Source organism: Salmo trutta, chromosome 6 (genome assembly GCF_901001165.1).
Source record: "Salmo trutta chromosome 6, fSalTru1.1, whole genome shotgun sequence".
Taxonomy (NCBI): Eukaryota; Metazoa; Chordata; class Actinopteri; order Salmoniformes; family Salmonidae; genus Salmo; species Salmo trutta.
Genome location: NC_042962.1, coordinates 5,369,538 through 5,385,769, shown reverse-complemented (window position 1 = coordinate 5,385,769; position 16,232 = coordinate 5,369,538). Strand labels below are relative to the sequence as shown.

Below are 16,232 nucleotides of genomic sequence, written 5' to 3'. Positions count from 1 at the left end.
AGGCGAGACTCAGGCGAGACTCAGGCGAGACTCAGGCGAGACTCAGGCTTCCACTTAGTAGAAGCACAAATAATCCGGGCCAGTCACCTGTCTGTGGAAAGGCTACGTATGGGGTTTAGCTAAATAATTACTTAGCTGGCAATGTAGACGGGGGAAATCATATTCATATTAAGCAGATATATTTAATCAAACTTTTCAATATTCAATCAAAAAACAAAAACTTCAAAGACCATCTCTTTTTTGTGTAATTGATCCCATTTCTTACCATCTGGGTGTGGTGTGTGGTGGGTAGAGCATGAATGGGTAGAGGCTGGATGGTAGAGGCTGGATGGGTAGAGGCTGGATGGGTAGAGGCTGGATGGGTAGAGGATGGATGGTAGAGGCTGGATGGGTAGAGGCTGGATGGGTAGAGGCTGGATGGGTAGAGGATGGATGGGTAGAGGATGGATGGGTAGAGGATGAATGGGTAGAGGCTGGATGGGTAGAGGCTGGATGGGTAGAGGCTGGATGGGTAGAGGATGGATGGGTAGAGGCTGGATGGGTAGAGGATGGATGGGTAGAGGCTGGATGGGTAGAGGCTGGATGGGTAGAGGCTGGATGGGTAGAGGCTGGATGGGTAGAGGATGGATGGGTACACACACACACACACACACACACACACACACACACACACACACACACACACACACAGTCCGAGGATGGTACAGGATTGAAGAGGTGAAGGTACTGTTAGGATGGTACAGAGTTGAAGAGGTGAAGGTACTGTAAGGATGGTACAGGATTGAAGAGGTGAAGGTACTGTTAGGATGGTACAGGATTGAAGAGGTTAACAAGTGCACATCATCGCTCCGCTTTGAACCCTGAAAGACCTGTGGGACACGTAGAGGGCTGCTCTCCAGGATGGCTGTCATCTCTAACAGTCATCCATGTAGAGACCATAGAGTGGTGCCCTGAAAACTAGCTGATCCCTTCACAATAAGAGCGTGAAGAAAGGCAAATACTTAAGAGCGAGCGTGTTGTTATGTTCTAAATGTAATCTTTGCCCACAGAGCATTGACATGTGAGTCATTATGCAAAGTCAGTCTAAATAAAATACATCGATGAGATGACTAGTTTCCTTCCTGTGATGTATTTTCCTGCTCTGAAGGGAAAATAATGGCATCACGCATGCAAGAACACACACACACACACACACACGCACACACACACACACACACACATACATACGCACACAGCTGTGTTTCTGGCCTCTAGTAATATGAACTGAATAAAGAAATCAGGGACAGATGATCAAATAAACAGAATCAGAGAGCAGCCAATCAGAAGGTTCCAGGACAGCTAGGGCTGTATCATTACAGAACAAGAGCAGCCAATCAGAGGGTTCCAGGACAGCTAGGGCCGTATCATTACAGAACAAGAGCAGCCAATCAGAAGGTTCCAGGATAGCTAGGGCCGTATCATTACAGAACAAGAGCAGCCAATCAGAAGGTTCCAGGATAGCTAGGGCCGTATCACTATAGAACAAGAGCAGCCAATCAGCGTATCATTATAGAACAAGAGCAGCCAATCAGCGTATCATTATAGAACAAGAGCAGCCAATCAGCGTATCATTACAGAACAAGAGCAGCCAATCAGCGTATCATTATAGAACAAGAGCAGCCAATCAGAGGGTTCCAGGATAGCTAGGGCCGTATCATTATAGAACAAGAGCAGCCAATCAGAAGGTTCCAGGACAGCTAGGGCCGTATCATTACAGAACAAGAGCAGCCAATCAGAAGATTCCAGGATAGCTAGGGCCGTATAATTACAGAACAAGAACAGCCAATCAGAGGGTTCCAGGATAGCTAGGGCCGTATAATTACAGAACAAGAACAGCCAATCAGAGGGTTCCAGGATAGCTAGGGCCGTATCACTATAGAACAAGAGCAGCCAATCAGAAGGTTCCAGGATAGCTAGGGCCGTATAATTACAGAACAAGAACAGCCAATCAGAGGGTTCCAGGATAGCTAGGGCCGTATCATTGCAGAACAAGAGCAGCCAATCAGAAGGTTCCAGGATAGCTAGGGCCGTATAATTACAGAACAAGAACAGCCAATCAGAGGGTTCCAGGATAGCTAGGGCCGTATCATTGCAGAACAAAATAGAATAAAATGATCCTGTGTCTCTGTGAAATAATACCTCTGTCTTTGTTAACCTGTAATTGGTTGAAGAGGTACTGTACTGGTGCACTACAATACACTGCAGGCAGCTGTGTTCGACCTGTGTTGAAATAATCCTCCGTACCGGCTGCAGTCTGCTAGGGAGGCTTAGGTGACCGTGGTATCCCGATCTGGTCCCATTGGATAATGCCCTTAGATCCTCAGACAGACATAAATCCCCTCTTCTAGTGAGCTGCGTCATCCATACCTGTACAGCCAGCCGGGGGCCGTGGTAGCTACTGCTGGCTGCTGGGGCTGACATGATCTGCAGAACTAACTGTAAAATCAACATAGTCTTATTAAAACAATGTGGTCCTGTTATACTAAGTTATCCATGTAACATCCTATGTGATTTCTAGAGAGACAGAGACATGAGAAGAGTGTATTCTCTCAAGGATCATGGTGATACTCCGTTGTAGCTGTAGTCTTATCTAAAACAACCACTTAAGGGTGAGAGCAAAGAAGAGGTGACTTTATACAGTACTGTACCACTTCCTTCAGGGATCAGTACTGTACCACTTCCTTCAGGGCTCAGTACTGTTCCACTTCCTTCAGGGCTCAGTACTGTTCCACTTCCTTCAGGGCTCAGTACTGTACCACTTCCTTCAGGGCTCAGTACTGTACCACTTCCTTCAGGGCTCAGTACTGTACCACTTCCTTCAGGGCTCAGTACTGTCCATTGTCTCTCTTCAGGGCTCAGTACTGTCCATTATCTCCCTTCAGGGCTCAGTACTGTCCATTATCTCCCTTCAGGGCTCAGTACTGTCCATTATCTCCCTTCAGGGCTCAGTACGGTTCATTATCTCCCTTCAGGGCTCAGTACTGTCCATTATCTCCCTTCAGGGATCAGTACTGTCCATTATCTCCCTTCAGGGCTCAGTACTGTCCATTATCTCCCTTCAGGGCTCAGTACTGTACCACTCTCTTCAGGGCTCAGTACGGTCCATTATCTCCCTTCAATGCATGTAAAAGCATGTGATTCTATATGAGGAGCCACTGTCCATATGGACCTAATTTGCATGAATTGCACCATGGCTACTGAGCATGTATTGCGCCAACCTAGGGACAAGACAGAGAGGCATTGCAACATGGCTAACCAGCATGCATTGCACCATGGTTAGGGACAAGACAGAGAGGCATTGCAACATGGCTAACCAGCATGCATTGCGCCATGGCTAGGGACAAGACAGATAGGCATAGCAACATGGCTAACCAGCATGCATTGCGCCATGGCTAGGGACAAGACAGAGAGGATTTAATACATAAAATATATGCCACTAAGCAGATGCTTTTATCCAAAGTAGTCTATATATTATGTATGTGTGTGTCAGTGGAGGCTGCTGACAAGAGGACAGCTCATAATAATATCAGGAACGGAGCAAATGGAACGGCATCAAAAACTCCACTGATTCCACTCCAGTCATTACCACGAGCCCGTCCTCCCCAGTTAAGGTGCCACCAACCTCCTATGTGTGGAATAACGTGAATGAACATCCTTTTAAAAGACTGAGAAAAATCAATTGGCGCACGGGGAACATTTCATTTTGAGAAAATGGCCGACAACGTACTTTCCATAAATATGACAATTTATGTCACATTAATTAAAATCTCTTATTCATATATCACTTCTAAACTGACAAAAAACATCAAATATACCTTTTACAAATACATTAGCACGTTTAATACATTTGTTTCAAGCAATAGAGAATATGCTTTGAGTACTGGTCTGTAGGGCAAATCTGCTGTTTTGAGCAAATTCTCACATCCCTTTGATCAAAAGGCTTTTTTGTATGGCTGGTGAAATGTGCAGAACATTAATAAGCTATGCCTGCCCCATATGTAAGGCCACTCTTTACTTTCTTGACTGTGTCATGGGACCTGCGCTTACGCTTGGCACTCTCCATTGAAGCAGCATCAGCTCTCACACAACTCCTCTCTGATATTGCTTCCAGTGTCACCCAAAGTGCTGTCAAGCCAAAATGTGTTCATCACATTTGATATAGCAGTGGTTCCCTCATTGAATGTGTCTACCCAGTGGCTACCCACCCTATGATATAGCGGTACCATTTTCTGTGCAACCTCTCTATTCAAAAACGTATGTCCTCCAAGGTTTTTGTGACAGGGTGGATCTTCACCATTTTCTATGGCTCACTGGTACCGACACCTATGCACTGTCATGACGTTGGCCTGTGGGTAAGGTTTATGACCCCCCATAAATACCTTTCTCCCTTCCCCTCTCTCTCTGACCCTACTGAAGGACTTTTGAATAGCCTTTGTTAAACATAGAGAGTCTGGGAACATCAAACAAGTGGGGGGAAAGGAACCATATTTCGGTAATAGAACCAGTTGGAAATATACCAGGTACTTAATGAATATGATGTCTTTTCGGTTGTCATCTGAGACATTATGACTGATGACAGGACGACATAAACTGTATCTGGGAAAGTCTACATATTCTAGTTATCAGATTCACATGGAATTGTTGTGCAATTTAAATGTTTGATATTGAAACGGTTTGTTAGAAGATTAAATGTAATTTTAGCTTCCAAATGAGAGAATTGGGTTTTCATAAGGAAAGTGCCCTGCTTAATCAGTGGCCCGCCCCTGTGAAGAGACATGGGTTATAAACGATGAAACACACCCTTCTCCCTCTCCACTATATAAGCCTTTGACGAAAAGGTTACCGCTGTTCCAGGTACGTGAGGTCTGCAGCCTCTGCGTTAAAAGGACTAACACGTCAAGTACAGAACTAAGCCAACCTCGGCGTGAGTATTGGTTGCGAATGGTATGAACTTTGAACTCGTATTCACGACAGAAGTGATACTTCCTAGCCGTTGAGTTAGCAGCGGCCGCTGTAAACGTGGGCTAGGAAAGGACGGACGACGGATCCAGTCTAACACACAACAAAGATACTACAACGTATCCAATTTACCACCAGAGACATTCTTCCGAGGACAGGATGATCTCTCTTGGCCAACCCGGCCAGCATCTACGACCAACCTACCGAAGCGCAGCTCAGAGTAAATATTTATTGCATTTTCCTTTTCCAAATGGGCGGTAATTTAGAATGCATAAGATTCTGTATTTACGATAGCACAGCTTCCCTCTTTTGTTCCTCAGTCTTCCCGCTCTTTCATTCAAGCCCAACCCCCTCTCTTTGTGTAACCAGCCGTCATGTCGGCTCCGTCCACCAGGGCCGTTTTCTGTATGACATAATTTGCATTCTGTGTATATGTAATTCTGTGTGATTAGTTTAGGTATTTGGTAAATAAATAATTAAACCCAATTTTGTATTGCTGATTCAACTCGTTAGCCAGGGTTCGTGAAGATAACCAAGAATGAACAACTTTCATATGAGACTGAATAAGGTGACGATTAATATTGATGGCTATCGATGTAAAATATTACTAAGTCTTTAAGAGTTTATTCGGAAGATAACGGCTCTATAAACACTCTTCCGTGGTGTCCCGACTTTCTAGTTAATTACATTTACATGATTAGCTAATCAGGTGATATTAATTACAGAGAAAGGATTTTATAGAATAGCATGTCATATCACTTAATCCGGCGTAGCCAAAGACACGACAGCACACACCTATCCCCTAGTTGGAAATGAATCCTCTCTCGTGCCAAGTGCCATCAAAGGATACATGAATGTCTATGACGGCATCCTCATCCTCCTTCAGCATCTCTGTTATGTCTGGTTCTATATCTGTATCTTCAGCATCTGTGTTATGTCTGGGTCTATATCTGTATCCTCCTTCAGCATCTCTGTTATGTCTGGTTCTATATCTGTATCGTCCTTCAGCATCTCTGTTATGTCTGGTTCTATATCTGTATCCTCCTTCAGCATCTCTGTTATGTCTGGGTCTATATCTGTATCCTCATCCTCCTTCAGCATCTGTGTTATGTCTGGGTCTATATCTGTATCTTCAGCATCTCTGTTATGTCTGGGTCTATATCTGTATCCTCCTTCAGCATCTCTGTTATGTCTGGGTCTATATCTGTATCCTCATTCTCCTTCAGCATCTGTGTTATGTCTGGGTCTATATCTGTATCCTCCTTCAGCATCTCTGTTATGTCTGGGTCTATATCTGTATCCTCCTTAGTAACTCTGATATGTCTGGGTCTATATCTGTATCCTCCTTCAGCATCTCTGTTATGTCTGGGTCTATATCTGTATCTTCAGCATCTCTGTTATGTCTGGGTCTATATCTGTATCCTCATCCTCCTTCAGCATCTCTGATATGTCTGGGTCTATATCTGTATCTTCAGCATCTCTGTTATGTCTGGGTCTATATCTGTATCCTCCTTCAGCATCTCTGTTATGTCTGGGTCTATATCTGTATCTTCAGCATCTCTGTTATGTCTGGGTCTATATCTGTATCGTCCTTCAGCATCTCTGTTATGTCTGGGTCTATATCTGTATCCTCATCCTGATTCAGCATCTCTGTTATGTCTGGGTCTATATCTGTATCCTCCTTCAGCATATCTGATATGTCTGGGTCTATATCTGTATCCTCCTTAGTAACTCTGATATGTCTGGGTCTATATCTGTATCTTCAGCATCTCTGATATGTCTGGGTCTATATCTGTATCTTCAGCATCTCTGTTATGTCTGGGTCTATATCTGTATCTTCAGCATCTCTGTTATGTCTGGGTCTATATCTGTATCCTCCTTCAGCATCTCTGTTATGTCTGGGTCTATATCTGTATCCTCCTTCAGCATCTCTGTTATGTCTGGGTCTATATCTGTATCCTCCTCTAATTAGCTTTGCAGCACTCTCCAATGACTTCCTCCCTCTCTGAATCTCTGCAACTAAAGTGTGTGTGTGGGGGGGGGGGTTGTACTTATTATGTCTGTTCGACATTACAGTCATAACTGCAGGACTGAAAATCAGCATGTTACCCTCTGTAAATATATTAGCATGTTACCCTCTGTAAATATATTAGCATATTACCCTATGTAAATATATTAGCATGTTACCCTCTGTAAATATATTAGCATGTTACCCTCTGTAAATATCAGCATGTTACCCTATGTAAATATCAGCATGTTACCCTCTGTAAATATATTAGCATGTTACCCTCTGTAAATATATTAGCATGTTACCCTCTGTAAATATATTAGCATGTTACCCTCTGTAAATATCAGCATGTTACCCTCTGTAAATATCAGCATGTTACCCTCTGTAAATATCAGCATGTTACCCTCTGTAAATATATCAGCATGTTACCCTCTGTAAATATATCAGCATGTTACCCTCTGTAAATATATCAGCATGTTACCCTCTGTAAATATCAGCATGTTACCCTCTGTAAATATATCAGCATGTTACCCTCTGTAAATATATCAGCATGTTACCCTCTGTAAATATATCAGCATGTTACCCTCTGTAAATATCAGCATGTTACCCTCTGTAAATATCAGCATGTTACCCTCTGTAAATATCAGCATGTTACCCTCTGTAAATATCAGCATGTTACCCTCTGTAAATATCAGCATGTTACCCTCTGTAAATATATCAGCATGTTACCCTCTGTAAATATCAGCATGTTACCCTCTGTAAATATATCAGCATGTTACCCTCTGTAAATATCAGCATGTTACCCTCTGTAAATATATCAGCATGTTACCCTCTGTAAATATATCAGCATGTTACCCTCTGTAAATATATCAGCATGTTACCCTCTGTAAATATATCAGCATGTTACCCTCTGTAAATATATCAGCATGTTACCCTCTGTAAATATATCAGCATGTTACCCTCTGTAAATATCAGCATGTACCCTCTGTAAATATATCAGCATGTTACCCTCTGTAAATATATCAGCATGTTACCCTCTGTAAATATATCAGCATGTTACCCTCTGTAAATATCAGCATGTTACCCTCTGTAAATATCAGCATGTTACCCTCTGTAAATATCAGCATGTTACCCTCTGTAAATATCAGCATGTTACCCTCTGTAAATATATCAGCATGTTACCCTCTGTAAATATATCAGCATGTTACCCTCTGTAAATATATCAGCATGTTACCCTCTGTAAATATATCAGCATGTTACCCTCTGTAAATATATCAGCATGTTACCCTCTGTAAATATCAGCATGTTACCCTCTGTAAATATATCAGCATGTTACCCTCTGTAAATATCAGCATGTTACCCTCTGTAAATATCAGCATGTTACCCTCTGTAAATATCAGCATGTTACCCTCTGTAAATATCAGCATGTTACCCTCTGTAAATATATCAGCATGTTACCCTCTGTAAATATATCAGCATGTTACCCTCTGTAAATATCAGCATGTTACCCTCTGTAAATATCAGCATGTTACCCTCTGTAAATATCAGCATGTTACCCTCTGTAAATATATCAGCATGTTACCCTCTGTAAATATCAGCATGTTACCCTCTGTAAATATATCAGCATGTTACCCTCTGTAAATATATCAGCATGTTACCCTCTGTAAATATATCAGCATGTTACCCTCTGTAAATATCAGCATGTTACCCTCTGTAAATATCAGCATGTTACCCTCTGTAAATATCAGCATGTTACCCTCTGTAAATATCAGCATGTTACCCTCTGTAAATATCAGCATGATACCCTCTGTAAATATCAGCATGTTACCCTCTGTAAATATCAGCATGTTACCCTCTGTAAATATCAGCATGTTACCCTCTGTAAATATCAGCATGTTACCCTCTGTAAATATCAGCATGTTACCCTCTGTAAATATCATCATGTTACCCTCTGTAAATATCAGCATGTTACCCTCTGTAAATATCAGTATATTGCCCTATGTAAATATCAGTATATTGCCCTATGTAAATATCAGTATATTGCCCTATGTAAATATCAGTATATTGCCCTATGTAAATATTAGCATATCAGCATGTATTTACTTTATGTAAAGCTAATTTCTCAGTAACCACAGTAGGCTACAGCCCTATGACACTGTAGGTCTATGTGACAGTTTCATTGTATAGTTATGTTTTCCTATCACTCTGTTTTATTCACTTTGAATACATTTGTTGTAGCCAGGAAATACATATTATTTATACACAGCAAGCCACCTGACAATAATGGGCCACTCTCCCTTTTTATTTACCTGTCATTCTCCTGTCATGTCTCTGACATGAGCTGAGACACAGGAAAGGAATCCCTAGGACTTTGACAATTTTCTTTAGAGTTGCATAACCAAGTACAAGTTTGTGGGCTAGAAGAATCATCCTCACATTTATATCAAATGCCACATCTCCCCTGGAGCACTCCTGCAGCGTGGAGGAAGTGTAAACACTCTTACTAAATTCATCACGATCACCTTCAGAATTACAGAATCCCTGGTTGGTGGGGTCTATGGTGATTTTTAGTCCAGTGTTTAAACACGTAGGGGAAATTGAATCATGTACAATTTGGTTTGTTTGTGACATGTGGAATAAAAGCCACTCTTGGCTGGCTGCTGTCTGGTTGATCGCTGCCAGTTGTCATCTTTATCTCAATTTGCGTCTCGGCGAGCTGCTGGGGGCCTACCTCCTTTTCCTCCTCTACCTGACCTGCCACTGCCTCGATCGGCTGATCAGGCAACTTTTTTCTTTCACTGTCTTTCTCGCATTGGCTAACTGAGATCGCCTATTTTTATTCACACACTGTAGGTATATTCTTTGAGATTTTCTCATTTTGTCTCTCTTTACATGGATTCTTCGCGGGAGATATTTTTAAAACAAGGAAGTGCTACGCGACACGTGAGGTGTTTTAACCAATCAGGTTGCCGGAAAGGGTCTTTTAATGCCAGTAACCAATCGGATGTCAGGAAATGATTCATCTTTCAGCACGAGCCACTATGTCTACAAAGGACATAGCCATGTATGGACTAGCTAACGATATGCTCCGGAAAATAAGCTTTTTGAATGATATATGATTCAACGTGGAAAGTTTTAAAAATAGCGGTTGAAGTTCCGCATGAAACATGCTAACAAGAAGGAAATATAGGCTAGATGCAGTTGACGGATAAAATGATAGAAATCAAGTATTTATATACATTATTGCCGATTTATTTGTACATTTTATGAAAGTCAGGAAGTGATAGTTCCAAAAATCTGAAAATTGACAGATGGAATTGAAATGTTTGCCTGTGGTGACTGGCCATAATAATGACTCTATGGCATACCCAGACACATATATTAATTTGACAAATGTTTAGATAATAGTGATAATGACTCTGTGTCACGTCCTGACCCTAGTAAGATGTCATTTTTAATAGTAGAGTAGGTCAGGACGTGACAGGGGGTGTTTTGGGGTTTTCTATAAAGTTTTCTTTAAAGCCGAATCTTGACCCAGAAATTATAAAAAACTATCGGCCTATATCGAATCTTCCATTCCTCTCAAAAATTTTAGAAAAGGTTGTTGCGCAGCAACTCACTGCCTTCCTGAAGACAAACAATGTATACGAAACGCTTCAGTCTGGTTTTAGACCCCATCATAGCACTGAGACTGCACTTGTGAAGGTGGTAAATGACCTTTTAATGACGTCAGACCGAGGCTCTGCATCTGTCCTCATGCTCCTAGATCTTAGTGCCGCTTTTGATACCATCGATCACCACATTCTTTTGGAGAGATTGGAAACCCAAATTGGTCTACATGGACAAGTTCTGGCCTGGTTTAGATCTTATCTGTCGGAAAGATATCAGTTTGTCTCTGTGAATGGTTCGTCCTCTGACAAATCAATTGTAAATTTCGGTGTTCCTCAAGGTTCCGTTCTAGGACCACTATTGTTTTCACTATATATTTTACCTCTTGGGGATGTCATTCGAAAACATAATGTTAAATTTCACTGCTATGCGGACGACACACAGCTGTACATTTCAATGAAACATGGTGAAGCCCCAAAATTGCCCTCGCTAGAAGCCTGTGTTTCAGACATAAGGAAGTGGATGGCTGCAAATTTTCTACTTTTAAACTCGGACAAAACAGAGATGCTTGTCCTAGGTCCCAAGAAACAAAGAGATCTTCTGTTGAATCTGACAATTAATCTGGATGGTTGTACAGTCGTCTCAAATAAAACTGTGAAGGACCTCGGCGTTACTCTGGACCCTGATCTCTCTTTTGAAGAACATATCAAGACTGCTTCAAGGACAGCTTTTTTCCATCTACGTAACATTGCAAAAATCAGAAACTTTCTGTCCAAAAATGACGCAGAAAAATTAATCCATGCTTTTGTTACTTCTAGGCTCGACTACTGCAATGCTCTACTTTCCGGCTACCCGGATAAAGCACTAAACAAACTTCAGTTAGTGCTAAATACGGCTGCTAGAATCCTGACTAGAACCAAAAAATTTGATCATATTACTCCAGTGCTAGCCTCCCTACACTGGCTTCCTGTTAAGGCAAGGGCTGATTTCAAGGTTTTACTGCTAACCTACAAAGCATTACATGGGCTTGCTCCTACCTATCTTTCCGATTTGGTCCTGCCGTACATACCTACACGTACGCTACGGTCACAAGACGCAGGCCTCCTAATTGTCCCTAGAATTTCTAAGCAAACGGCTGGAGGTAGGGCTTTCTCCTATAGAGCTCCATTTTTATGGAATGGTCTGCCTACCCATGTGAGAGACGCAGACTCAGTCTCAACCTTTAAGTCTTTACTGAAGACTTATCTCTTCAGTAGGTCCTATGATTAAGTATAGTCTGGCCCAGGAGTGTGAAGGTGAACGGAAAGGCTGGAGCAACGAACCGCCCTTGCTGTCTCTGCCTTGTTACTGGTGTTCTTCCATGCCGTCCATGGGAGGGGTGCGTCACTTGAGTAGGTTGAGCCACTGACATGGTCTTCCTGTCTGGGTTGGTGCCCCCCCCTTGGGTTGTGCCGTGGCGGAGATCTTTGTGGGCTATACTCGGCCTTGTCTTCGGACGGTAAGTTGGTGGTTGTAGATATCCCTCTAGTGGTGTGGGGGCTGTGCTTTGGCAAAGTGGGTGGGGATATATCCTGCCTGTTTGGCCCTGTCCGGGGGTATCATCGGATGGGGCCACAGTGTCTTCTGATCCCTCCTGTCTCAGCCTCCAGTATTTATGCTGCAGTAGTTTATGTGTCGGGGGGCTAGGGTCAGTCTGTTACATCTGGAGTATTCTCTTGTCTTATTCGGTGTCCTGTGTGAATGTAAATATGCTCTCGCTAATTCTCTCTTTCTTTCTTTCTCTCGGAGGACCTGAGCCCTAGGACCATGCCTCAGGACTACCTGGCATGATGACTCCTTGCTGTCCCCAGTCCACCTGGCCATGCTGCTGCTCCAGTTTCAACTGTTCTGCCTGCGGCTACGGAACCCTGACCTGTTCACCGGACGTGCTTGTTGCACCCTCGACAACTACTATGATTATTATTATTTGACCATGCTGGTCATTTACGAACATTTTAACATCTTGACCATGTTCTGTTATAATATCCACCCGGCACAGCCAGAAGAGGACTAGCCACCCCTCATAGCCTGGTTCCTCTCTAGGTTTCTTCCTAGGTTTTTGGCCTTTCTCAGGAGTTTTTCCTAGGGAGTTTTTCCCAGCCACCGTGCTTCTTTCACATGCATTGCTTGCTGTTTGGGGTTTTAGGCTGGGTTTCTGTACAGCACTTTGAGATTTCAGCTGATGTACGAAGGGCTATATAAATACATTTGATTTGATTTGATTCTATGTTTTATATTTCTATGTTTAAGTTCTAGTTTTTCTATTTCTATGTTGGGATTGTTGATCTCTAATTGGAGGCAGCTGATCCTCGTTGCCTCTGATTAGAGATCATATTTAAGTAGCGGTTTTTCTTCCTGGATTTTGTGGGTAGTTGTTTTCTGTTTAGTGTATGTTCACCTGACAGAACTGTTGTCGGTCGTTTTGTTAAAGTATATTCATTAAAAGTAAATATGAGCACTATACACACTGCACCTTGGTCCCCTTTATACGACCCACGTTGCACTATGGCGTACCCAGACACACATATTAATTTGACAAATGTTTAGATAATAGTGATAATGACTCTATGGCGTACCCAGAAAGCGAAAGGTCCTTTGCACCAAAGGGTTGAGGTAGCAGCAGTCTCCGGTCTGAATGGTCTTCTCCTGGCCGTCCAGCTCTTTAGAGGAGTACTGTATCAAAAACAGGACAGCCTCTGAGATCATCATCTAGACAAGTAAAGAGAGAAAGAGATTATTAACAAATAAGCATCTTTTCTTTAAAGAAAATATCCACACACCCACAAACAATTCATCCACAAATCTGGTATTTATGACTCCTAACTCCACCCAAAAACTATATTTTGGTATTTATTTCATTAGTCCATTGTTGACACAGTCCCAAAATGTTTTACATGTCAGCAAGTTTTCAAGATATGTAACTTTCAAAATACAGAAATCACCTTGTATGATGCTTCTTGCTTCATATGATGCTACGTTTTGAGTTTTCATTTAAATGTGAAGTCAAAAATATCAGATGGCACACACACACACACACATCTCCTTTAGCACACTGTACCACACTCACATCTCCTCAAATCAATCAATGTTATTGGTCACATACACATATTTAGCAGATGTTATTGCGGTTGTAGCGAAATGCTTGTGTTCCTAGCACCAACAGTCCAGTAGTATCTAACAATACACAAAAATGTAAACGAATGGAATTAAGAAAATGTAAATATTAGGACGAGCAATGTCGACGTGGCATCGACTAAAATACTGTAGAGTACAGTATATACATATGAGATGAGTAAAGCAGTATGTAAACATCATTAAAGTGTCTAGTGTTCCATTATTAAAGTGACCAGTGATTCCATGTCTATGTATATAGGGCAGCAGCCTCTAAGGTGCAGGGTTGAGTAACTGGGTGGTAGCTGACTAGTAATGGCATTGAAACAGTTTGATTGCCTTGAGATAGAAGCTGTTTTTCAGTCTCTCCGTTCAAGCATTGATGCACCTGTACTGCCCTCCCCTTCTAGATGATAGCAAGGTGAACAGGCCATGGCTCGGTTGGTTGATGTCCTTGATAATATTTTGGGCCTTCCTGTGACACTGGGTGCTGTAGGTGTAATGGAGGGCAGGCAGTGTGCTCCCGGGGATGTGTTGGGCTGACCGTACCTCCCTCTGGAGAGCCCTGCAGTTGTGGGCGGTGCAGTTGCCATACCAGGCGGTGATACAGCCCGACAGGATGCTCTCAATGGTGCATCTGTAAAAGTTTGTGAGGGTCTTAGGTGACAAACCAAATTTCTTCAGCCTCCTCCTCACTGTCTGTGTGGGTGGACCACTTCAGATTGTCAGTGATGTGTACACCGAGGAACTTGAAGTTTTTCATCTTCTCCACTGTGGTCCCGTCGATGTGGATAGGGGCGTGCTCTCTCTGCTGTCTCCTGAAGTCCATGATCAGCTCCTTAATTTGTTGACGTTGAGGAAGAGGCACCACTCCGCCAGGGCCCTCACCTCCTCCCTGTAGGCTGTTTCATCATTGTTGGTTAATCAGGCTTACTACTATTGGGTTGTCTGCAAACTTGATGATTGAGTGGCCACGCAGTCATGGGTGAACAGGGAGTACAGGAGGGGGCTGAGCACGCACCCTTGTGGTGCCCCTGTGTTGAGGATCACCATACTGGAGGTGTTGTTTCCTACCTTCACCACCTCAGGGGAGGCTCGTAAGAAGTCCAGGACCCAGTTTCACAGGGCGGGGTTCAGACCCAGGGCCCGAGCTTAATGATGAGCTTGGAGGGTACTATGGTGTTGAAGGCTGAGCTATAATCAATGAACAGCATTCTTACATACATTTTCCAATCAGTTATGGTACCAACTGCTCTATACGACAGTGAACTATGGGATCCGCTCTCTAATAATGAAATTACCAAATGGGACAAACATCCAATCGAAATACTGCATGCAGAGTTTTGCAAGACTTTACTTCAAGTGCAAAGAAAACCTCCAGATAACACATATAGAGCAGAAATGGGCCAAAACCCCCTCCTCATTCAAATAGAAAAAAAAGCCATCACATTTTACAGCTATCTAAAAACAAGTGACCCCAAAACATTCCATCATACAGCTCTACAATGTCAAGAAACGAAACAAGAGAAGAGTCCCCTCAGCCAGCTCGTTTTGAGGCTCAGTTCACAAACCCAAACCAACCCCATAGAGCCGCAGGACAGCACTCAGAAAATCTGGCCCAAACAAATCATCACAAGGCAAAAATAAAAATATATCACCTATTGGAAAGACACAACAAAAAAATCATAGTAAACGTCAATGCTATTTGTATCTAAACAGACAGTACATGGTGGCAGACTGAGAGGACAGGCTGTGCTCACTCTGCTCCAGGGGAGAGGTAGAGACAGAGCTGCACTTCCTGTTACACTGTGACAAATACTCAGACCTAAGACAATCTTTCTTTCCGAAAACTATCATTGAGTACAACGAATTTGAAACTATAAAAGCTGAAGAAGAAATCAAATATTTACTGGGTGAAAAGCCAAATATGTGTCCTCCTGCCACAACCTGAGGGATAGCCAGTGAAAAGTGCAATGTAATGTCAATAATATTTCCCATTTAGTTTTGTCTTTCATACCAGGTCATGTGTCTTCTGTCAGGTTGAGACTGGTCTACTACTATTGCTGTAATGTATTATTATTCTCATTAATATTGTTGTTGTAGTTGCTGATAATGGTAATCCCATTTCCACTACTACTAGTATTATTGCTGTTGGTCACACCATTCTTGTTAAATGTATACTTTGAGTGAGAGAGTGTGTGAGAGAGAGAGAGAGAGAGAGAGAGACAGAGAGAGAGAGAGAGAGAGACAGAGAGAGAGAGAGAGACAGAGAGAGAGACAGAGAGAGACAGAGAGAGAGACAGAGAGAGACAGAGAGAGAGACAGAGAGAGAGACAGAGAGAGAGACAGAGAGAGAGAGACAGAGAGAGAGACAGAGAGAGGAGAGAGAGAGAGAGAGAGGAGAGAGAGAGAGAGAGAGACAGAGAGAGAGAGAGAGAGAGAGAGAGAGAGAGAGAGAGAAGAGAGA

At 42.6% G+C, this 16,232-nt stretch overlaps 1 protein-coding gene across 1 annotated transcript in view; it reads right to left on the bottom strand.

Moving 5' to 3' along the window:
• The window catches only part of LOC115195339 (phospholipid phosphatase-related protein type 5-like), a 78,094-nt gene that overhangs the window by 33,566 nt on the left and 28,296 nt on the right, over positions 1-16,232 (bottom strand). Inside the window, exon 2 of the mRNA XM_029755117.1 lies at positions 13,231-13,363. Coding sequence (XP_029610977.1) covers positions 13,231-13,363 — 133 coding nt within the window. The remainder of the gene's footprint in view (positions 1-13,230; positions 13,364-16,232) is intronic.